General features: G+C 38.6%; 1 protein-coding gene across 5 annotated transcripts in view; it reads left to right on the top strand.

Annotated features, from left to right (window-relative positions):
* ryr1b (ryanodine receptor 1b (skeletal)) overlaps positions 1 to 25,713 on the top strand; it is a 305,047-nt gene that overhangs the window by 190,846 nt on the left and 88,488 nt on the right. For 4 of the 5 annotated variants that reach the window (XM_045724892.1, XM_045724889.1, XM_045724891.1 and 1 more), the window contains 9 exons: positions 1,640 to 1,766; positions 3,013 to 3,121; positions 4,875 to 4,956; positions 9,076 to 9,206; positions 19,398 to 19,718; positions 20,118 to 20,358; positions 20,456 to 20,543; positions 23,086 to 23,178; positions 25,286 to 25,300. In XM_045724892.1, coding sequence (XP_045580848.1) covers positions 1,640 to 1,766; positions 3,013 to 3,121; positions 4,875 to 4,956; positions 9,076 to 9,206; positions 19,398 to 19,718; positions 20,118 to 20,358; positions 20,456 to 20,543; positions 23,086 to 23,178; positions 25,286 to 25,300 — 1,207 coding nt within the window. The remainder of the gene's footprint in view (positions 1 to 1,639; positions 1,767 to 3,012; positions 3,122 to 4,874; positions 4,957 to 9,075; positions 9,207 to 19,397; positions 19,719 to 20,117; positions 20,359 to 20,455; positions 20,544 to 23,085; positions 23,179 to 25,285; positions 25,301 to 25,713) is intronic. The other variant, XM_045724890.1, reaches the window with a different exon arrangement.

Genomic DNA, 25,713 nt, shown 5'->3' with positions numbered 1-25,713 from the left:
ATACTATATTACAACTCACACATAGTACACTATTATATTAAACACTAACACATACTACAATACTATATTACACACTCACACATACTACAATACTATAATACACACTCACACATATAACAATACTATATTACACACTCACACATACTACAATACTATATTACCACTCACACATACTACAATACTATATTACACACTCACACATACTACAATACTATATTACACACTCACACATACTACAATACTATATTACACACTCACACATACTACAATACTATATTACACACTCACACATACTACAATACTATATTACACACTCACACATACTACAATACTATATTACACGCTCACACATACTACAGTACTATATTACACACTCACACATACTACAATACTATATTACCACTCACACATACTACAATACTATATTACACACTCACACATACTACAATACTATATTACACACTCACACATACTACAATACTATATTACACACTCACAAATACTACAATACTATATTACACACTCACACATACTACAATACTATATTACAACTCACATATACTACAATACTATATTACAAACTCACACATACTACAATACTATATTACACACTCACACATACTACAATACTATATTACACACTCACACATACTACAATACTATATTACACACTCACACATAGTACAATACTATATTACCACTCACACATACTACAATACTATATTACACACTCACAAATACTACAATACTATATTACACACTCACACATACTACAATACTATATTACAACTCACACATACTACAATACTATATTACATACTCACACATACTACAATAATATATTACACACTCACACATACTACAATACTATATTACACACTCACACATACTACAATACTATATTACACGCTCACACATACTACAATACTATATTACACACTCACACATACTACAATACTATATTACACACTCACACATACTACAATACTATATTACACACTCACACATACTACAATACTATATTACACACTCACACATACTACAATACTATATTACACGCTCACACATACTACAGTACTATATTACACGCTCACACATACTACAATACTATATTACCACTCACACATACTACAATACTATATTACACACTCACACATACTACAATACTATATTACACACTCACACATACTACAATACTATATTACACACTCACAAATACTACAATACTATATTACACACTCACACATACTACAATACTATATTACAACTCACATATACTACAATACTATATTACACACTCACACATACTACAATACTATATTACACACTCACACATACTACAATACTATATTACACACTCACACATACTACAATACTATATTACACACTCACACATACTACAATACTATATTACCACTCACACATACTACAATACTATATTACACACTCACAAATACTACAATACTATATTACACACTCACACATACTACAATACCATATTACACACTCACACATACTACAATACTATATTACAACTCACATATTATTTTCTATTATGTATCTATTCAAGCGTACAGTACAGTTTTTACAGAATGATCTCTCTCTCTCTCTTTCCCCCCTTGTCTTTCCTTCTCTCCAGGACGGTAATGAAGTCAGGTCCTGAGATTGTGAAGGCAGGACTGCGTCAGTTCTTTGAGAGCGCTGCAGATGACATAGAGAAGATGGTGGAGAACCTGAAGCTGGGCAAGGTTTCTAGCAGGAACCAGGTCAGATATGATACCTTAATGTTAGTCCTACAGCAGGTGGTTCCTCACAGCTGCCCTTCTGAGTTAACTCCCCCTCTCTTTTTCCCTCTCCCCTCTCCTTCTCTCTCTCCCCTCTCATCTATCTCGCTGACCCCTCTCATTCTCTCTCTCCCCTCTCCTTCTCTCTCCCCCTCTCCATCCTTCTCTCTCTCTCCTCTCTCATCTATCTCGCTGACCCCTCTCATTCTCTCTCTCCCCTCTCATCTATCTCGCTGACCCCTCTCATTCTCTCTCTCCCCTCTCCTTCTCTCTCCCCCTCTCCATCCTTCTCTCTCTCCTCTCTCATCTATCTCGCTGACCCCTCTCATTCTCTCTCCCCTCACTTTCTCTCTTTCCCTCTCCTTCTCTCTCTCCCCTCTCATCTATCTCGCTGACCCCTCTCCTTCTCTCTCTCCCCTCACTTTCTCTCTTTCCCTCTCCTTCTCTCTCTCCCCTCTCATCTATCTCGCTGACCCCTCTCCTTCTCTCTCTCCCTCTCCTTCTCTCTCTCCCCTCTCCATCCATCTCTCTCACCCCTCCTCGTCTCTCTCACCCCTCTCCTTCTCTCTCTCCCCTCTAATCTATCTCGCTGACCCCTCTCATTCTCTCTCTCCCCTCTCCTTCTCTCTCCCCCTCTCCATCCTTCTCTCTCTCCCCTCTCATCTATCTCGCTGACCCCTCTCCTTCTCTCTCTCCCCTCTCCTTCTCTCTCTCCCCTCTCCATCCATCTCTCTCACCCCTCCTCGTCTCTCTCACCCCTCTCCTTCTCTCTCTCCCCTCTAATCTATCTCGCTGACCCCTCTCATTCTCTCTCTCCCCTCTCCTTCTCTCTCCCCCTCTCCATCCTTCTCTCTCTCCTCTCTCATCTATCTCGCTGACCCCTCTCCTTCTCTCTCTCCCCTCACTTTCTCTCTTTCCCTCTCCTTCTCTCTCTCCCCTCTCATCTATCTCGCTGACCCCTCTCCTTCTCTCTCTCCCTCTCCTTCTCTCTCTCCCCTCTCCATCCATCTCTCTCACCCCTCCTCGTCTCTCTCACCCCTCTCCTTCTCTCTCTCCCCTCTAATCTATCTCGCTGACCCCTCTCCTTCTCTCTCTCCCCTCACTTTCTCTCTCTCCCTCTCCTTCTCTCTCCCCCCTCTCCATCCATCTCTCTCACCCCTCTTCGTCTCTCTCACCCCTCTCCTTCTCTCTCCCCTCCATTCCTCTATCTCTTTGTCTCTGTGTGCAGGTGAAGGGTGTGTCCCAGAACATCAACTACACCACCATCGCCCTGCTGCCTGTCCTGACCACCCTGTTCGACCACATCGCCCAGCACCAGTTTGGGGACGACGTCATCTGTGAGTCTGACAGCCTCATCAACTACATCATTACATTATCATAATGATAGAGGGTCAGTCTACATCAATACATTATCATAACGATAGAGGGTCAGTCTACATCAATACATTATCATAACAACAGAGGGTCAGTCTACATCACTACATTATCATAATGATAGAGGGGCAGTCTACATCATTACATTAACATAATGATAGAGGATCAGTCTATATCACCACATTAACATAACGATAGAGGGGCAGTCTACATCACCACATTAACATAATGATCAGTCTATATCACCACATTAACATAATGATAGAGGGTCAGTCTACATCACCACATTAACATAACGATAGAGGGGCAGTCTACATCACCACATTAACATAATGATCAGTCTATATCACCACATTAACATAATGATAGAGGGTCAGTCTACATCACCACATTAACATAATGATAGAGGGGCAGTCTACATCACCACATTATCATAACGATAGAGGGTCAGTCTACATCACCACATTAACATAATGATGGAGGGTCAGTCTACATCACCACATTATCATAACGATAGAGGGTCAGTCTACATCACCACATTATCATAATGATAGAGGGTCAGTCTACATCACCACATCAACATAACAATAGAGGGGCAGTCTACATCACCACATTAACATAACGATAGAGGGGCAGTCTGGTATCTCTATGTCGTAAGATCTCAGCTCTGATAATGATAGGTCAGCCTCCTTGTCTACCGATCCACAATAACAATACATACAGCCTAGTAATAGTATCTCTGTGGTTCCTGTCTTCTGTCTGTCTGTCTGTCCCTGTCTGTCTGTCTGTCTGTCTGTCTGTCTGTCTGTCTGTCTGTCTGTCTGTCTGTCTGTCTGTCTGTCTGTCTGTCTGTCTGTCTGTCTGTCTGTCTGACCCCTGTCTGTCTGTCTGTCTGGCTCCTGTCTTCTGTCTGACCACTGTCTGTCTGTCTGTCTGTCTGTCTGTCTGTCTGTCTGTCTGTCTGTCTGTCTGTCTGTCTGTCTGTCTGTCTGTCTGTCTGTCTGTCTGTCTGTCTGTCTGTCTGGCTCCTGTCTGTCTGTCTGGCTCCTGTCTTCTGTCTGTCTGTCTGTCTGTCTGTCTGTCTGTCTGTCTGTCTGTCTGTCTGTCTGTCTGTCTGTCTGTCTGTCTGTCTGTCTGTCTGTCTGTCTGACCCCTGTCTGTCTGACCCCTGTCTGTCTGACCCCTGTCTGTCTGACCCCTGTCTGTCTGTCTGTCTGTCTGTCTGTCTGTCTGTCTGTCTCTCTGTCTCCTCTCTGTCTGTCTGATTCCTGTCTGTCTCTCTCTGACTCCTGTCTTTCTGTTTCTCTGACTCCTTCCTGTCTGTCTCTCTCTGACTCCTTCCTGTCTGTCTGTTTCTCTTATTCCTTCCTGTCTGTCTGTTTCTCTGATTCCTTCCTGTCTGTCTCTCTCTGACTCCTTCCTGTCTGTCTCTCTGACTCCTTCCTGTCTGTCTCTCTCTGACTCCTATCTTCCTGTCTCTCTCTGACTCCTTCCTGTCTGTCTCTCTCTGACTCCTATCTTCCTGTCTCTCTCTGACTCCTTCCTGTCTGTCTCTCTGACTCCTTCCTGTCTGTCTCTCTCTGACTCCTATCTTCCTGTCTCTCTCTCTGACTCCTTCCTGTCTGTCTCTCTGACTCCTTCCTGTCTCTCTCTGACTCCTTCCTGTCTGTCTCTCTCTGACTCCTTCCTGTCTGTCTCTCTCTGACTCCTCTCCAGTGGATGACCTTCAGATCTCCTGCTACAGGATCATGTGTTCCATCTACTCGCTGGGCACCGTCAAGACGCCTCACGCTGAGAAGTTAGTAAACGCTCACCTCCTTAAAGGGAAACTCCAATCAAAAAAACTCTCTTTTGCTATTTTTTCCATTGACTCGGTCCCAAAATATTTTGCACGTCAGCTAGTCAAATTTTCAAGATATCGGACTTTCAACTTTGCTTCTTGAAAGTCCGATATCTTGAAAATTTGACTAGCTGACATGCAAAATATTTTGGGACCGAGTCAATGGAAGAAATAGCAAAAGAGAGTTTTTTTTATTGAAGTTTTGCTATAAGGGGGTGTGAATATTGAGTATATGAGGGGGGGGTATTGCTATGTTATGGGGAATAGAGGGTTAAAAGTCCTTAAACTGTAATTCTTGTTCTGTTTTTTATGAAGTTGTATGTTTGATGTTATGTCTGGGCTATGCCATGTCTCACCGTATCGAAGTGCATTCTCTTATACGTTAAGCAAATATTTGTGAAACTCTTGTCAATAAAGAAATATCTAATAAAATCGAATCTAAATCGATACTCTCCACCAGCGTCAAAGGGCTCTGGTCAAGAGTAGTTCGCTATATTATGGGCTGAGTGTTTATAGTGGTTATTATCCCTATTGGCTGAGTGTTTATAGAGGTTATAATCCCTATGGGCTGAGTGTTTATAGTGGTTATAATCCCTATGGGCTGAGTGTTTATAGAGGTTATAATCCCTATGGGCTGAGTGTTTATAGTGGTTATAATCCCTATGGGCTGAGTGTTTATAGTGTTTATTACCTCTATGGGCTGAGTGTTTATAGTGGTTATTATCCCTATGGGCTGAGTGTTTATAGTGGTTATAATCCCTATGGGCTGAGTGTTTATAGTGGTTATTATCCCTATGGGCTGAGTGTTTATAGTGGTTATAATCCCTATGGGCTGAGTGTTTATAGTGGTTATAATCCCTATGGGGCTGAGTGTTTATAGTGTTTATAATCCCTATGGGCTGAGTGTTTATAGTGGTTATAATCCCTATGGGCTGAGTGTTTATAGTGGTTATAATCCCTATGGGCTGAGTGTTTATAGTGGTTATAATCCCTATGGGCTGAGTGTTTATAGTGGTTATAATCCCTATGGGCTGAGTGTTTATAGTGGTTATTATCCCTATGGGCTGAGTGTTTATAGTGGTTATAATCCCTATGGGCTGAGTGTTTATAGTGTTTATTACCTCTATGGGCTGAGTGTTTATAGTGGTTATTATCCCTATGGGCTGAGTGTTTATAGTGGTTATAATCCCTATGGGCTGAGTGTTTATAGTGTTTATTACCTCTATGGGCTGAGTGTTTATAGTGGTTATTATCCCTATGGGCTGAGTGTTTATAGTGGTTATAATCCCTATGGGCTGAGTGTTTATAATGGTTATTATCCCTATGGGCTGAGTGTTTATAGTGTTTATTACCTCTATGGGCTGAGTGTTTATAATGTTTATAATCCCTATGGGCTGAGTGTTTATAGTGGTTATTATCCCTATGGGCTGAGTGTTTATAGTGGTTATAATCCCTATGGGCTGAGTGTTTATAGTGGTTATAATCCCTATGGGCTGAGTGTTTATAATGTTTATAATCCCTATGGGCTGAGTGTTTATAGTGGTTATTACCTCTATGGGCTGAGTGTTTATAATGGTTATAATCCCTATGGGCTGAGTGTTTATAGTGTTTATTACCTCTATGGGCTGAGTGTTTATAATGGTTATAATCCCTATGGGCTGAGTGTTTATAGTGTTTATAATCCCTATGGGCTGAGTGTTTATAGTGGTTATAATCCCTATGGGCTGAGTGTTTATAGTGGTTATAATCCCTATGGGGCTGAGTGTTTATAGTGTTTATTACCTCTATGGGCTGAGTGTTTATAATGTTTATAATCCCTATGGGCTGAGTGTTTATAATGGTTATAATCCCTATGGGCTGAGTGTTTATAATGGTTATTATCCCTATGGGCTGAGTGTTTATAGTGGTTATTATCCCTATGGGCTGAGTGTTTATAATGGTTATAATCCCTATGGGCTGAGTGTTTATAGTGGTTATAATCTCTATGGGCTGAGTGTTTATAGTGGTTATAATCTCTATGGGCTGAGTGTTTATAGAGGTTATAATCCCTATGGGCTGAGTGTTTATAGTGGTTATAATCTCTATGGGCTGAGTGTTTATAGAGGTTATAATCCCTATGGGCTGAGTGTTTATAGTGGTTATTATCTCTATGGGCTGAGTGTTTATAATGGTTATAATCCCTATGGGCTGAGTGTTTATAGTGGTTATTACCTCTATGGGCTGAGTGTTTATAGTGGTTATTATCCCTATGGGCTGAGTGTTTATAGAGGTTATAATCCCTATGGGCTGAGTGTTTATAATGGTTATAATCCCTATGGGGCTGAGTGTTTATAGTGTTTATAATCCCTATGGGCTGAGTGTTTATAGTGGTTATAATCCCTATGGGCTGAGTGTTTATAGTGGTTATTATCCCTATGGGCTGAGTGTTTATAATGGTTATAATCCCTATGGGCTGAGTGTTTGTAGTGTTTATTACCTCTATGGGCTGAGTGTTTATAGTGGTTATTATCCCTATGGGCTGAGTGTTTATAGAGGTTATAATCCCTATGGGCTGAGTGTTTATAATGGTTATAATCCCTATGGGCTGAGTGTTTGTAGTGTTTATTACCTCTATGGGCTGAGTGTTTATAGTGGTTATTATCCCTATGGGCTGAGTGTTTATAATGGTTATAATCTCTATGGGGCTGAGTGTTTGTACTGTCTCTGGTTATTATCCCTATGGGCTGAGTGTTTATAGAGGTTATAATCCCTATGGGCTGAGTGTTTATAGTGTTTATTACCTCTTATGGGCTGAGTGTTTATAATGGTTATAATCCCTATGGGCTGAGTGTTTATAGTGGTTATTATCTCTATGGGCTGAGTGTTTATAATGGTTATAATCCCTATGGGCTGAGTGTTTATAGTGTTTATTACCTCTATGGGCTGAGTGTTTATAGTGGTTATAATCCCTATGGGCTGAGTGTTTATAGTGGTTATAATCCCTATGGGCTGAGTGTTTATAGTGGTTATAATCCCTATGGGCTGAGTGTTTGTACTGTCTCTGGTTATAATCCCTATGGGCTGAGTGTTTATAGTGGTTATACTCCCTATGGGCTGAGTGTTTGTAGTGGTTATTATCCCTATGGGCTGAGTGTTTATAATGGTTATAATCCCTATGGGCTGAGTGTTTATAGTGGTTATTATCTCTATGGGCTGAGTGTTTATAATGGTTATAATCCCTATGGGTTGAGTGTTTATAGTGTTTATTACCTCTATGGGCTGAGTGTTTATAATGGTTATAATCCCTATGGGCTGAGTGTTTATAATGGTTATAATCCCTATGGGCTGAGTGTTTATAGTGGTTATACTCCCTATGGGCTGAGTGTTTGTAGTGGTTATTATCTCTATGGGCTGAGTGTTTATAGTGGTTATAATCCCTATGGGCTGAGTGTTTATAGTGGTTATAATCCCTATGGGCTGAGTGTTTGTACTGTCTCTGGTTATAATCCCTATGGGCTGAGTGTTTATAGTGGTTATAATCCCTATGGGCTGAGTGTTTGTACTGTCTCTGGTTATAATCCCTATGGGCTGAGTGTTTATAGTGGTTATAATCCCTATGGGCTGAGTGTTTATAGAGGTTATAATCCCTATGGGCTGAGTGTTTGTACTGTCTCTGGTTATAATCCCTATGGGCTGAGTGTTTATAGTGGTTATAATCCCTATGGGCTGAGTGTTTATAGTGGTTATAATCCCTATGGGCTGAGTGTTTATAGAGGTTATAATCCCTATGGGCTGAGTGTTTGTACTGTCTCTGGTTATAATCCCTATGGGCTGAGTGTTTATAGAGGTTATAATCCCTATGGGCTGAGTGTTTATAGTGGTTATAATCCCTATGGGCTGAGTGTTTATAGTGGTTATAATCCCTATGGGCTGAGTGTTTATAGAGGTTATAATCCCTATGGGCTGAGTGTTTGTAGTGTCTCTGGTTATTATCGCTGATCCTGATGTTTGTTTGTTCAGGTTTCTGTTCTGTTATTATAACACACTGTGCAGTCCATGGGCATCAGACCAATAATGTTTTGTTGTGTCTGTATACAGGCAGAGGCCGGCTCTGGGAGAGTGTTTGGCAAATCTTGCCGCTGCCATGCCTGTAGCCTACCTGGAGCCCGGCCTCAACGAGTACAATGCCTACTCTGTCTACACCACGAAGACACCCAGAGAGAGAGGCAGTGAGTCACAGCTATCTGTATCTATACATGTGTCTCTATGTCTAAATAGCTGTCTCTGAATCTATATATCTATCTCTCTATCTATATCTGTCTCTCTATCTATATCTATATCTGTCTCTCTATCTATATCTATCCCTGTCTCTCTATCTATATCTATATCTATCTCTCTATCTATATCTGTCTCTATCTATATCTATATCTATCTCTCTATCTATATCTGTCTCTCTATCTATATCTATTCCTGTCTCTCTATCTATATCTATATCTATCTCTCTATCTATATCTGTCTCTATCTATATCTATATCTATATCTATCTCTCTATCTATATCTGTCTCTCTATCTATATCTACATCTGTCTCTCTATCTATATCTGTCTCTATTTATATCTATATCTGTCTCTATCTATATCTATATCTGTCTCTCCATCTATATCTGTCTCTATATCTATCTATCTATCTCTCTGTCTCTATATCTATCTATCTATCTATCTATCTATCTATCTATCTATCTATCTATCTATCTATCTATCTATCTATCTATCTATCTATCTATCTATCTATCTATCTATCTATCTATCTATCTATCTCTATATCTGTCTCTATATCTGTCTCTATATCTATATCTATATCTATCTATCTCTCTATCTATATCTGTCTCTATATCTATATCTATCTCTCTATCTATATCTATATATATATCTATATATATATATCTGTCTCTATCTATATCTGTCTCTGTGTCTATATCTGTCGCTCTGTCTATATCTGTCTCTATATCTGTCTCTATATCTGTGTCTCTATCTATATCTATATCTGTCTCTCTATCTATATCTGTCTCTATCTATATCTGTCTCTATCTATATCAATATCTGTCACTATCTATATCTATATCTGTCTCTATCTATGTATATATATCTGTCTCTATCTATATCTATATCTGTCTCTATATCTATATCTGTCTCTATATCTATATCTGTCTCTGTCTATATCTGTCTCTATCTATATCTATATATGTCTCGCTATCTATATCTGTCTCTCTGTCTATATATGTCTCTCTATCTATATCTGTCTATATATCTGTCTCTCTATCTATATCTGAACTCTATCTATATCTATATCTGTCTCTCCATCTATATCTGTCTCTATCTGTCTCTCTATCTATATCGGTCTCTATATCTATATCTGTCTCTCTATCTACATCTGTCTCTATCTATATCTGTCTATCTATAACTCTCTATATGTCTCTATATCTCTCTCTCTCTATCTATATCTGTCTCTCTATCTATGACTCTTTCTCTGTCTGTCTCTATATCAGTCTCTCTCTCTCTCTCTCTCTCTATATATATATCTGTCTCTATCTATATCTATATATATATCTGTCTCTATCTATATCTATATCTGTCTCTATCTATATCTGTCTCCCTATCTACATCTATGTATATCTATATCTGTCTCTCTATCTATCTATAACTGTCTATCTATGTCTGTCTCTCTATCTATGTCTGTCTCTCTATCTATATCTGTCTCTCTCTATATAAATAACTGTCTCTCTATCTATATCTGTCTCTCTATCTATATCTATATCTATCTATCTATCTATCTGTCTCTATCTATATCTATATCTATCTATCTATATCTATATCTACCTATATCTGTCTCTATCTCTAGCTATGTCTGTCTCTCTATCTATATCTGTCTCTCTATCTATATCTGTCTCTATCTATATCTGTCTCTCTATCTATATCTGTCTCTATCTATATCTGTCTCTCTATCTATATCTATATCTGTCTCTCTATCTTTATCTGTCTGTATCTATATCTATATCTATCTCTCTATCTATATCTGTCTCTATCTATATCTGTCTCTCTCTATATCTATATCTGTCTCTCTATCTATATCTGTCTCTCTCTATATCTATATCTATCTCTCTATCTATATCTGTCTCTCTATCTATATCTGTCTCTCTATCTTTATCTGTCTGTATCTATATCTATATCTATCTCTCTATCTATATCTGTCTCTCTATCTATATCTGTCTCTCTCTATATCTATATATATCTCTCTATCTATATCTGTCTCTCAATCTATATCTATATCTGTCTCTCTATCTTTATCTGTCTGTATCTATATCTATATCTATCTCTCTATCTATATCTGTCTCTATCTATATCTGTCTCTCTATCTATATATGTCTCTATCTATATCTATATCTATCTCTCTATCTATATCTGTCTCTCAATCTATATCTGTCTCTCTATCTATATATGTCTCTATCTATATCTATATCTGTCTCTCTATGTATATCTGTCTCTCTATCTATATCTATATCTATATCTATATCTATCTATCTATATCTATATCTACCTATATCTGTCTCTATCTCTAGCTATGTCTGTCTCTCTATCTATATCTGTCTCTCTATCTATATCTGTCTCTCTCTATATCTGTCTCTATCTATATCTGTCTCTCTATCTATATCTGTCTCTCTATCTCTATCTACATCTGTCTCTCTATCTTTATCTGTCTGTATCTATATCTATATCTATCTCTCTATCTATATCTGTCTCTATCTATATCTGTCTCTATCTATATCTGTCTCTATCTATATCTGTCTCTATCTATATCTATATCTGTCTCTATCTATATCTATATCTATCTCTATCTATATCTGTCTCTACCTATATCTATATCTATCTCTCTATCTATATCTGTCTCTATCTATATCTATATCTGTCTCTCTATCTATATCTGTCTCTCTCTATATCTATATCTGTCTCTCTATCTATATCTGTCTCTCTATCTATATCTATATCTGTCTCTCTATCTATATATGTCTGTATCTATATCTATATCTATCTCTCTATCTATATCTGTCTCTCAATCTATATCTGTCTCTCTATCTATATATGTCTCTATCTATATCTATATCTGTCTCTCTATCTATATCTGTCTCTCTATCTATATCTGTCTCTCTATCTATATCTGTCTCTATCTATATCTGTCTCTCTATCTATATCTGTCTCTATCTATATCTGTCTCTATCTATATCTGTCTCTATCTATATCTGTCTCTCTATCTATATCTATATCTGTCTCTATCTATATCTGTCTCTCTATCTATATCTGTCTCTCTATCTCTATCTACATCTGTCTCTCTATCTACATCTGTCTCTCTATCTACATCTGTCTCTCTATCTATATCTATATCTATATCTGTGTCTATCTCTAGCTATATCTGTCTCTCTATCTCTATCTATATCTGTCTCTCTATCTACATCTGTCTCTCTATCTAGATCTATATCTATATCTGTGTCTGTCTCTAGCTATATCTGTCTCTCTATCTATATCTGTCTCTTTATCTATATTTGTCTCTCTATCTATATCTATCTCTCTATCAATATCTGTCTCTCTATCTCTAGCTATATCTGTCTCTCTATCTATATCTGTCTCTCTCTATATCTATATCTATCTCTCTATCTATATCTGTCTCTCTATCTATATCTGTCTCTCTATCTTTATCTGTCTGTATCTATATCTATATCTATCTCTCTATCTATATCTGTCTCTCTATCTATATCTGTCTCTCTCTATATCTATATATATCTCTCTATCTATATCTGTCTCTCTATCTATATCTATATCTGTCTCTCTATCTTTATCTGTCTGTATCTATATCTATCTCTCTATCTATATCTGTCTCTATCTATATCTGTCTCTCTATCTATATATGTCTCTATCTATATCTATATATATCTCTCTATCTATATCTGTCTCTCAATCTATATCTGTCTCTCTATCTATATATGTCTCTATCTATATCTATATCTGTCTCTCTATCTATATCTGTCTCTCTATCTATATCTATATCTATCTATCTATCTATCTATCTATATCTATATCTACCTATATCTGTCTCTATCTCTAGCTATGTCTGTCTCTCTATCTATATCTGTCTCTCTATCTATATCTGTCTCTATCTATATCTGTCTCTCTATCTATATCTGTCTCTATCTATATCTGTCTCTCTCTATATCTATATCTGTCTCTCTATCTATATCTGTCTCTCTCTATATCTATATCTATCTCTCTATCTATATCTGTCTCTCTATCTATATCTGTCTCTCTATCTTTATCTGTCTGTATCTATATCTATATCTATCTCTCTATCTATATCTGTCTCTCTATGTATATCTGTCTCTCTCTATATCTATATATATCTCTCTATCTATATCTGTCTCTCTATCTTTATCTGTCTGTATCTATATCTATCTCTCTATCTATATCTGTCTCTATCTATATCTGTCTCTCTATCTATATATGTCTCTATCTATATCTATATCTATCTCTCTATCTATATCTGTCTCTCAATCTATATCTGTCTCTCTATCTATATATGTCTCTCTATCTATATCTATATCTATATCTATATCTACCTATATCTGTCTCTATCTCTAGCTATGTCTGTCTCTCTATCTATATCTGTCTCTCTATCTATATCTGTCTCTATCTATATCTGTCTCTATCTATATCTGTCTCTCTATCTATATCTGTCTCTCTATCTCTATCTATATCTGTCTCTCTATCTTTATCTGTCTGTATCTATATCTATATCTATCTCTCTATCTATATCTGTCTCTATCTATATCTGTCTCTATCTATATCTGTCTCTATCTATATCTGTCTCTACCTATATCTGTCTCTATCTATATCTATATCTATCTCTATCTATATCTGTCTCTACCTATATCTATATCTATCTATATCTGTCTCTATCTATATCTATATCTGTCTCTCTATCTATATATGTCTGTATCTATATCTATATCTATCTCTCTATCTATATCTGTCTCTCAATCTATATCTGTCTCTCTATCTATATATGTCTCTATCTATATCTATATCTGTCTCTCTATCTATATCTGTCTCTCTATCTATATCTGTCTCTCTATCTATATCTGTCTCTCTATCTATATCTGTCTCTATCTATATCTGTCTCTATCTATATCTGTCTCTCTATCTATATCTATATCTGTCTCTCTATATCTGTCTCTCTATCTCTATCTACATCTGTCTCTCTATCTACATCTGTCTCTCTATCTACATCTGTCTCTCTATCTATATCTATATCTATATCTGTGTCTATCTCTAGCTATATCTGTCTCTCTATCTCTATCTATATCTGTCTCTCTATCTACATCTCTCTCTATCTAGATCTACATCTATATCTGTGTCTGTCTCTAGCTATATCTGTCTCTCTATCTATATCTGTCTCTCTATCTATATTTGTCTCTCTATCTATATCTATCTCTCTATCAATATCTGTCTCTCTATCTCTAGCTATATCTGTCTCTCTACCTATATCTGTCTCTCTCTATATCTATATCTATCTCTCTATCTATATCTGTCTCTCTATCTATATCTGTCTCTCTCTATATCTATATATATCTCTCTATCTATATCTGTCTCTCTATCTATATCTATATCTGTCTCTCTATCTTTATCTGTCTGTATCTATATCTATATCTATCTCTCTATCTATATCTGTCTCTATCTATATCTGTCTCTCTATCTATATATGTCTCTATCTATATCTATATCTATCTCTCTATCTATATCTGTCTCTCAATCTATATCTGTCTCTCTATCTATATATGTCTCTATCTATATCTATATCTGTCTCTCTATCTATATCTGTCTCTCTATCTATATCTATATCTATCTATCTATATCTATATCTACCTATATCTGTCTCTATCTCTAGCTATGTCTGTCTCTCTATCTATATCTGTCTCTCTATCTATATCTGTCTCTATCTATATCTGTCTCTATCTATATCTGTCTCTATCTATATCTGTCTCTCTATCTATATCTATATCTGTCTCTCTATCTTTATCTGTCTGTATCTATATCTATATCTATCTCTCTATCTATATCTGTCTCTATCTATATCTGTCTCTATCTATATCTGTCTCTATCTATATCTATATCTATCTCTATCTATATCTGTCTCTATCTATATCTGTCTCTCTATCTATATCTGTCTCTACCTATATCTATATCTATCTCTCTATCTATATCTGTCTCTATCTGTCTCTCTATCTATATCTGTCTCTCTCTATATCTATATCTATCTCTCTATCTATATCTGTCTCTCTATCTATATCTGTCTCTCTATCTTTATCTGTCTGTATCTATATCTATATCTATCTCTCTATCTATATCTGTCTCTATCTATATCTGTCACTCTATCTATATATGTCTCCAGCTATATCTATATCTATCTCTCTATCTATATCTGTCTCTCAATCTATATCTGTCTCTCTATCTATATATGTCTCTATCTATATCTATATCTGTCTCTCTATCTATATCTGTCTCTCTATCTATATCTGTCTCTCTATCTATATCTGTCTCTCTAGCTATATCTGTCTCTATCTATATCTGTCTCTCTATCTATATCTGTCTCTATCTATATCTGTCTCTATCTATATCTGTCTCTATCTATATCTGTCTCTATCTATATCTGTCTCTCTATCTATATCTATATCTGTCTCTCTATCTATATCTGTCTCTCTATCTCTATCTACATCTGTCTCTCTATCTACATATGTCTCTCTATCTACATCTGTCTCTCTATCTATATCTATATCTATATCTATATCTGTGTCTATCTCTAGCTATATCTGTCTCTCTCTATCTATATCTGTCTCTCTATCTACATCTGTCTCTCTATCTAGATCTATATCTATATCTGTGTCTGTCTCTAGCTATATCTGTCTCTCTATCTATATCTGTCTCTCTATCTATATTTGTCTCTCTATCTATATCTATCTCTCTATCTATATCTGTCTCTCTATCTCTAGCTATATCTGTCTCTCTATCTATATCTGTCTCTCTATCTATATATGTCTCCAGCTATATCTATATCTATCTCTCTATCTATATCTGTCTCTCAATCTATATCTGTCTCTCTATCTATATATGTCTCTATCTATATCTATATCTGTCTCTCTATCTATATCTGTCTCTCTATCTATATCTGTCTCTCTATCTATATCTGTCTCTCTAGCTATATCTGTCTCTATCTATATCTGTCTCTCTATCTATATCTGTCTCTATCTATATCTGTCTCTATCTATATCTGTCTCTATCTATATCTGTCTCTATCTATATCTGTCTCTCTATCTATATCTATATCTGTCTCTCTATCTATATCTGTCTCTCTATCTCTATCTACATCTGTCTCTCTATCTACATATGTCTCTCTATCTACATCTGTCTCTCTATCTATATCTATATCTATATCTATATCTGTGTCTATCTCTAGCTATATCTGTCTCTCTCTATCTATATCTGTCTCTCTATCTACATCTGTCTCTCTATCTAGATCTATATCTATATCTGTGTCTGTCTCTAGCTATATCTGTCTCTCTATCTATATCTGTCTCTCTATCTATATTTGTCTCTCTATCTATATCTATCTCTCTATCTATATCTGTCTCTCTATCTCTAGCTATATCTGTCTCTCTATCTATATCTGTCTCTCTAGCTATATCTGTCTCTCTAGCTATATCTGTCTCTCTATCTCTAGCTATATCTGTCTCTCTATCTATATCTGTCTCTCTAGCTATATCTGTCTCTCTATCTATATCTGTCTCTCTATCTATATCTGTCTCTCTATCTATATCTATATCTGTCTCTATCTATATCTGTCTTTATCTATATCTGTCTCTCTATCTATATCTGTCTCTCTATCTATATCTATATCTGTCTCTATCTACATCTGTCTCTCTATCTACATCTGTCTCTCTATCTATATCTATATCTGTCTCTATATCTGTCTCTCTCTCTCTATATATATATATATATATATATATGTCTCTCTATCTCTATCTGTGTATATATTTGTCTCTCTATCTATATGTATCTCTCTATATCTGTGTCTCTCTATCTGTCTCTCTATCTATATCTATATCTGTCTCTCTATCTATATCTGTCTCTCTATCTCTATCTACATCTGTCTCTCTATCTACATCTGTCTCTCTATCTACATCTGTCTCTCTATCTATATCTATATCTATATCTGTGTCTATCTCTAGCTATATCTGTCTCTCTCTCTATCTATATCTGTCTCTATCTACATCTGTCTCTCTATCTAGATCTATATCTATATCTGTGTCTGTCTCTAGCTATATCTGTCTCTCTATCTATATCTGTCTCTCTATCTATATTTGTCTCTCTATCTATATCTATCTCTCTATCTATATCTGTCTCTTTATCTCTAGCTATATCTGTCTCTCTATCTATATCTGTCTCTCTAGCTATATCTGTCTCTCTAGCTATATCTGTCTCTCTATCTCTAGCTATATCTGTCTCTCTATCTATATCTGTCTCTCTAGCTATATCTGTCTCTCTATCTATATCTGTCTCTCTATCTATATCTGTCTCTCTATCTATATCTATATCTGTCTCTATCTATATCTGTCTTTATCTATATCTGTCTCTCTATCTATATCTCTCTCTATCTATATCTATATCTGTCTCTATCTACATCTGTCTCTCTATCTACATCTGTCTCTCTATCTATATCTGTCTCTATATCTGTCTCTCTCTCTATATATATATATATATATATATGTCTCTCTATCTCTATCTGTGTATATATTTGTCTCTCTATCTATATGTATCTCTCTATATCTGTGTCTCTCTATCTGTCTCTCTATATATCTATATCTGTCTCTCTATATATCTATATCTGTCTCTCTATATATTTATATCTGTCTCTCTATCTATATTTGTCTCTCTATCTATATCTGTTTCTATCTCTGTCTATATCTGTCTCTCTTTCTCTCTATCTAGATCTGTCTCTCTGTATCTCTCTCTCTCTCTCTCTCTATATATATATATATATATATATATATATATATATATAGTTTATATATATAAACTGTCTCTCTCTCTAGATATATATCTGTCTCTCTGTCTATATACAGTTGAAGTCAGAAGTTTACATACACTTAGGATGGAGTCATTAAAACTTGTTTTTCAACCACTCCACATATTTCTTGTGAACAAACTATAGTTTTGGCAAGTCGGTTAGGACATCTACTTTGTGCATGACACAAGTCATTTTTCCAACAATTGTGGACAGGTGCACTTCACAAAATAGATGGCATCATGAGGATGGAAAATTATGTGGATATATTGAAGCAACATCTCAAGACATCAGTCAGGAAGTTAAAGCTTGGTCACAAATGGGTCTTCCAAATGGACAATGACCCCAAGCATATTTCCAAAGTTGTGGCAAAATGGCTTAAGGACAACAAAGTCAATGTATTGGAGTGGCCATCACAAAGCCCTGACCTCAATCCTATAGAACATTTGTGGGCAAAACTGAAAAAGCCTGTGCGAGCAAGGAGGCCTACAAACCTGACTCAGTTACACCAGCTCTGTCAGGAGGAATGGGCCAAAATTCACCCAACTTATTGTGGGAAGCTTGTGGAAGGCTACCCGAAACATTTGACCCAAGTTAAACAATTTAAAGGCAATGCTACCAAATGCTAATTGTGTATATGTAAACTTCTGACCCACTGGTAATGTGAAAGAAATAAAAGCTTAAATATATAATTCTCTCTACTATTATTCTGACATTTCACATTCTTAAAATAAAGAAGTGATCCTAACTGACCTAAAATATATGTATATATATTTCTGTCTCTATCTATTTCTATCTACATCTGTCTCTATATCTATATCTGTCTTTATATCTATATCTGTCTATATCTATATCTGTATATCTATATATCTATGTCTGTCTCTCTATCTACATCTCTATCTTTCTCTATATCTATAAATATCTTCTCTGTATTTTTCACTTCTCTCTCTCTATTTTCTCTCTCTAACGTATCTCTCTCTCTACCTCCCTTTGTCTCTCTCACTTTTGTCTTTTTCTCTTTATTTTCCCCCCTCTCTTTCTCTCTCTCTCTCTCTCTCTCTCTCTCTCTCTCTTCTCTCTCTCCGTAAGTGTAGAAATGACACCATATTTTTCCTCCCTCCCCAGCACGTAGAGGAGCTATCCCAGAGCATTAATGACACAATATGTTTATTCTCTGTCCTTCCTTCCTGTCCTCCTTCTCCTCCCCGTCCCATTCCCTTTTTTTCCCCTCTCCTCTCATCTCTCTACCCCTGCCAGTCCTGGGCCTGCCCAACCAAGTAGAGGAGCTGTGTACTGACATCCCAGAGCTAGATGTCCTGATGAAGGAGATCGGAGACCTGGCAGAGTCAGGGGCTCGCTACACTGAGATGCCCCACGTTATCGAGATCACTCTGCCCATGCTGTGTAACTACCTTCCCCGTTGGTGGGAAAGAGGTCTGGAGAACTACCCCGACCTGGAGGGTCAGCTCTGTACCGACGTCACCTCAGAACAACTCAACCAGTTGCTGGGAAGCATCATGAAGATAGTAGTCAATAACCTGGGGATAGACGAAGCCTCCTGGATGAAACGACTGGCAGGTTGGTAGAGGGGAGGAGAGGGGCGAGGAGAGGGAGATGACTGGCAGGTTGGTAGGGGGGAGGAGAGGGGGGAGGAGAGGGAGATGACTGGCTGGTTGGTAGGGGGAGGAGAGGGGCGAGGAGAGGGGGGAGGAGAGGGAGATGACTGGCAGGTTGGTAGGGGGGAGGAAAGGGGGGAGGAGAGGGGGGAGGAGAGGGAGATGACTGGCTGGTTGGTAGGGGGAGGAGAGGGGGGAGGAGAGGGGGGAGGAGATGTTTTGTTTTAGAAATGATGTCGTGTTCAGTTCATGGTTCTGTGTTCAGAGATCAACTGTTGCTAACCTTGCTTTTCTATGGACGTGAGTAACAAACCTTTCAACAATGGGCCCTGTATGTCCTGCCTGTCCTGTACTTGTCCAGTGTTTGCCCAGCCCATCGTTAGCAGGGCCAAGCCTGAGATGTTGAAGTCTCATTTCATCCCGACCATGGAGAAACTGAAGAAACGTAGTGGGAAGGTAGTGGCTGAAGAGGAGCAGCTGAGACTGGAGGGGAAGTCTGAGGTGGACAGTGAGGAAGGAACCATTAGGGATGAGTTTGCTGTTCTCTGCAGAGACCTCTACGCTCTATACCCTCTATTGATCAGATATGTGGATAACAACAGGTATGTTGGAGTCATAAATAAACACGTGCACACACAAAACGCGCACGCACACATGGAAACACAGAAAAATACAGCTAACCCTTTCTTGTTTTTCCAGGGCTCGATGGTTGACCTGTCCAGACCCAGATGCTGAGGAACTCTTCAGGATGGTTGGAGAGGTGTTTATCTTCTGGTCCAAGTCTCATGTGAGTGTGGCCCTACCTCATTTAACACACACACACCAAGAAGCTGATTAAACAGCATGATTACTGCACAGGTGCACCTTGTGCTGGGGGACAATAAAAGGCCATTCTAAAATGTGCAGTTTTATCTATACAAAACAGATACCTCGAGTTTTGAGGGAGCGTGCAATTGGCATGCTGACTGCAGGAATGTCCACCAGAGCAATTGCCAGATGTCACGTTCGTCGTAAAGGTTGGGACCAAAACGCAGCGGGAATGTGAATACTCATCTTCTTTATTTCGAAGAAAACCAAAATAAACACTTAATCAAAAAACAACAATGAAAAACAGTCCTGTAAGGCACACAGCTATACACGGAACTACCCACAAGAACCCATGGAAAAACACCCCTACTAAATAGGACCTTCAATTAGAGGCAACGAGGAACAGCAGCCTCCAATTGAAGGTCAACCCAATAAGCTAAACATAGAACTAGAAAAACTAGAACAAACATAGAAATATACTAACATAGAACATTAACCAAAAAACCCCGAAACACATAAAACAAACACCCCCTGCCACGCCCTGACCAAACTACAATAACAAATAGTTTGGTGATCTGGTGACACCAGATCATTTATTGTTAATTTCTCTACCATATGCCGCCTCCAATGTCGCAATTGCTGTGCTCTTGGTTAAACCAGGCAATTCAATTATACAATGCATCAATTTTGCTCAAATGTACAAATCTAACAACCCTCGCCATAATGGCTCAATCACATTTTAAGAACTGATTGAGGAATAGATGCAGGAGGAGCGTACGGAGAGAAAGGGGGTGACAATGCTAGCTAATTAGCCTACTTAAACTACGAATGCTAGCCAATTAACCTACTTAAACTAGGAATGCTAGCCAATTAGGCTACTTAAACTAGGAATGCTAGCCAATTTGCCTACTTAAACTATGAATGCTAGCCAATTAGCCTACTTAAACTAGGAATGCTAGCCAATTAGCCTACTTAAACAGATGTGTGACTGGGAAAGGAGGATACCTAGTCAGTTGTCCAACCGAATGCCTTCAACTGAAATGTGTTTTCCGAATCAGAGAGGTGCGGGGGGCTGTCATAATCAACATCCACATCTTCAGCGCCCGGGGAACAGTGGGTTAACTGCCTTGTTCAGGGCCCGGGGAACAGTGGGTTAAACTGCCTTGTTCAGGGGCAGAACGACAGATTTCTACCTTGTCAGCTCGGGGATTCGATCCATCAACCTTTCGGTTACTGGCCCAACGCTCTAACCACTAGGCTACCTGCCTCCACTACACTCTAACCACTAGGCTACCTGCCGCCCCTCTAACCACAAGGCTACCTGCCTCCTCTAACCACTAGGCTACCTGCCTCCACTACACTCTAACCACTAGGCTACCTGCCTCCCCTCTAACCACTAGGCTCCCTGCTGCCCCTCTAACCACTAGGCTACCTGCCGCCCCTCTAACCACTAGGCTACCTGCCTCCTCTAACCACTAGGCTACCTGCCTCCTCTAACCACTAGGCTACCTGCCCCCTCTAACCACTAGGCTACCTGCCGCCCCTCTAACCACTAGGCTACCTGCCGCCCCTCTAACCACTAGGCTACCTGCCTCCCCTCTAACCACTAGGCTACCTGCCTCCCCTCTAACCACTAGGCTACCTGCCTCCCCTCTAACCACTAGGCTACCTGCCTCCCCTCTAACCACTAGGCTACCTGCCTCCCCTCTAACCACTAGGCTACCTGCCGCCCCTCTAACCACTAGGCTACCTGCCTCCTCTAACCACTAGGCTACCTGCCTCCTCTAACCACTAGGCTACCTGCCTCCTCTAACCACTAGGCTACCTGCCTCCTCTAAGCGCTAGGCTACCTGCCTCTAACCGCTAGGCTACCTGCCTCTCTAACCACTAGGGTACCTGCCTCCTCTAACCGCTAGGCTACCTGCCTCCTCTAACCGCTAGGCTACCTGCCTCCTCTAACCGCTAGGCTACCTGCCTAGTGGGTAGAGTGAGGGCTGGAAGGGGCTGTGGCTGGCTGATTACAGCTGAGATGCGTATGATGGTGAAGTGGACATTATTGGACTGGCACATACAAGAGAGTAGTTGCTGTTGCTTCATATTTCTGTTTACTTAATTTATAAACAAAACGTACTTTATAAACATTTTATAACAGGCACCAGCTGGTTCTTCAGATCAGTAGGGCTGAAATATTTGGTAGTGTCATATGAAACGGAACTAAGTTATTCTAAAATATTGGTATCAGAAGTGATGTTTTTGGTACCATGAAACACCACTCACCCATCTCTCTATTCCTTCACTTTTACATTCTTCCTTTTTCGTCAACTAATACACACCTCTGTCTGTCTGTCTGTCTGTCTGTCTGTCTGTCTGTCTGTCTGTCTGTCTGTCTGTCTGTCTGTCTGTCTGTCTGTCTGTCTGTCTGTCTGTCTGTCTGTCTGTCTGTCTGTCTGTCTGTCTCTCTCTCTCTCTCTCTCTCTCTCTCTCTCTCATTCATTCCCTTTTTCTCCTTTCCTGCATTTCAGAACTTCAAGCGTGAGGAGCAGAACTTTGTGGTGATGAACGAGATCAACAACATGTCCTTCTTGACTGCAGACAGCAAGAGTAAGATGAGCAAGGTGAGACTGAATCCACCAGGAAGTTAAGGCTATCACGGTTCATAACATCTTACCATTTATACAATCTACTATGTTTGTTTTTTTACTCCTGTTAATGTAAACAACCCTGGCAGTTCATAATATATCAATATGCCTCCAGTCCTAAGACCTGCTAGATCAGAAGACAAAGATACAGGTGCCTTCAGGAAGTATTCACACCCCTTTTGACTTTTTTCCACATTTTGTTTCTGTTACAACTTGAATTTACAATGGATTAAATTGTTTCACTGGCCTACACACAATACTCCATAATGTCAAAGTGGAATTATGTTTTTAGAAATGTTTATAAGTTAATTAAACATGTAAAGCAGAAATGTATTGGTCAATAAGTATTCAACCCCTTTGTTGTGGTAAGGAGCCTAAATAAGTTCAGGAGTAAAAATGTGCTTAACAAGTCACATAATAAGTTTCATGGACTCACTCTGTGTTCAATAATAGTGTTTAACATGATTTTTTTGAATGACTACCTCGTCTCTGTACCCCACACATACAATTATCTGTAAGGTCCCTCAATTGAGCAGTGAATTTCAAACATAGATTCAACCACACAGACCAGGGAGGTTTTCCAATACCTTGTAAAGGGCACCTATTGATATATGGGTAAAAAAAAAAGCAGACATTGAATATCCCTTTGTGCATGGTGAAGTTATTAACTATGCTTTGGATGGTGTATCAATACACCCAGTCACTACAAAGATACCGGCGTCCTTCCTAACTCAGTTGCCGGAGAGGAAGGAAAACGCTCATGGATTTCACCATGAGGCCAATGCTAACATAAAACAGTTACAAAGTTGAATGGCTGTGATAGGAAAAAACTGAGGATGGATCAACGATAATTCTAGTTATTCCAGAATACTAACCTAATTGACAGAATGAAAAAAAAGGAAGCCTGTACAGAATTAAAATATTCCATAACGTGCGTCCTGTTTGCAATAAGGCACTAAAGTAAAAAATAAAAAATTGCCAACGAAACGAAACAAACTCTATGTCCTGAATACAAAGTGTTATGTTTTGGGGGAAAATCCAACACAAAACATCACTGAGTACCACTCTTCATATTTTCAAGCATTGTGGTGGCTGCATCATCATGTTATATGGTATGCTTGTCATTGGCAAGGACTAGGGAGTTTTTTTTAGGATAAAAAAATGTAGCTAAGCACAGGCAAAATCCTAGTTGAAAACTTGGTTCAGTCTGCTTTCCAACAGACACTGGGAGACGAATGTACCTTTAAGCAGGACAATAACCTACAACACAAGGCCAAATCTACACTGGAGTTGCTTACCAAGACGACATTGAATGTTCCTGAGTGGCCTTGTTAGAGTTTTGACTTAAATCAGCTTGAAAATCTACGGCAAGACATGAAAATGGCTGTCTAGCAATGATCAACAACCAACTTGTCAGTGCTTGAATAATAAATAAAAAAAATGATGTGCAAATATTGTAAAATACATGTTTGCGAAGCTCTTAGATACTTACCCAGAAAGAATCACAGTTCAGGGGTATGAATACTTATGTAAAGTAGGTATTTCTATATTTCATTTTCAATACATTTGCAGAAATGTAATTATGGGGTATTGTGTGTAGATGAGTGAGATCATAAAAAAAAATTTTTAATCCATTTTGAATTCAGGCTGTAACAGCAAAATGTGTAATAAGTCAAGTGGTATAAATACTTTCTGAAGGCACTGTGGGTTTCATCCACAGAAGAAAGACATAAGAAATCTTCTATAACATATCCACTTCCTGGTCTGAGTCTGAGGCCTGAGGAGTTAGGATACCTGGGTGTCGACAGGTCAAAGGTTTCGGAGTTTAGCAGTCTGATCTAGGATCAGATTATAATGAATTAAGCCCTGATCCTAGATCAACACTCTGAGGTGCTTTGTGAATATTTGAAGTCAGGACTAGGATCAGATTATAATGAATTAAGCCCTGATCCTAGATCAACACTCTGAGGTGCTTTGTGAATAGTTGAAGTCAGGAAGTAAGAGGTCAGAGGTGATCTGTTGGATGTTAACGCTGTTCTTTCTCTGTCTTTGTGTGTCTCTGTGGACGCGGGGGGGCTACTAGGCCGGAGGGGAAGAGGTTAGACTTTGTTTGTGCACGCTGACTGTAATGTGACCGCTGTGCTGGCCTGACCGCATGGCACCCTGACTGTTGGGGGCGGGGGGGGTTCTTCATCAAGCTCTCCTAGTGCACAGCTATAGAGCAGAAAACACACAGACCCTGTCGCTCACACACACACACACACACACACACACAGACACACACACACACACACACACACACACACACACACACACAGACACACACACACACACACGGAAAACAAATGCACACACACACAGACACACATACACACCGTCTTCATACACATATACACACTGACTTTCACATGTATAGCCCACACACACATACACACACACATTACAGCACTCGTTAAGCACGCCCTTACTGTACAACACCAGTGACATCCATCTAGTCTATAGCCAGCACAT

The sequence above is a fragment of the Salmo salar genome, chromosome ssa09, assembly GCF_905237065.1.
Source record: "Salmo salar chromosome ssa09, Ssal_v3.1, whole genome shotgun sequence".
Classification (NCBI taxonomy): Eukaryota; Metazoa; Chordata; class Actinopteri; order Salmoniformes; family Salmonidae; genus Salmo; species Salmo salar.
Note: the sequence above shows the minus strand (reverse complement) of the source record. Positions and strands in the feature narration are given on the sequence as shown.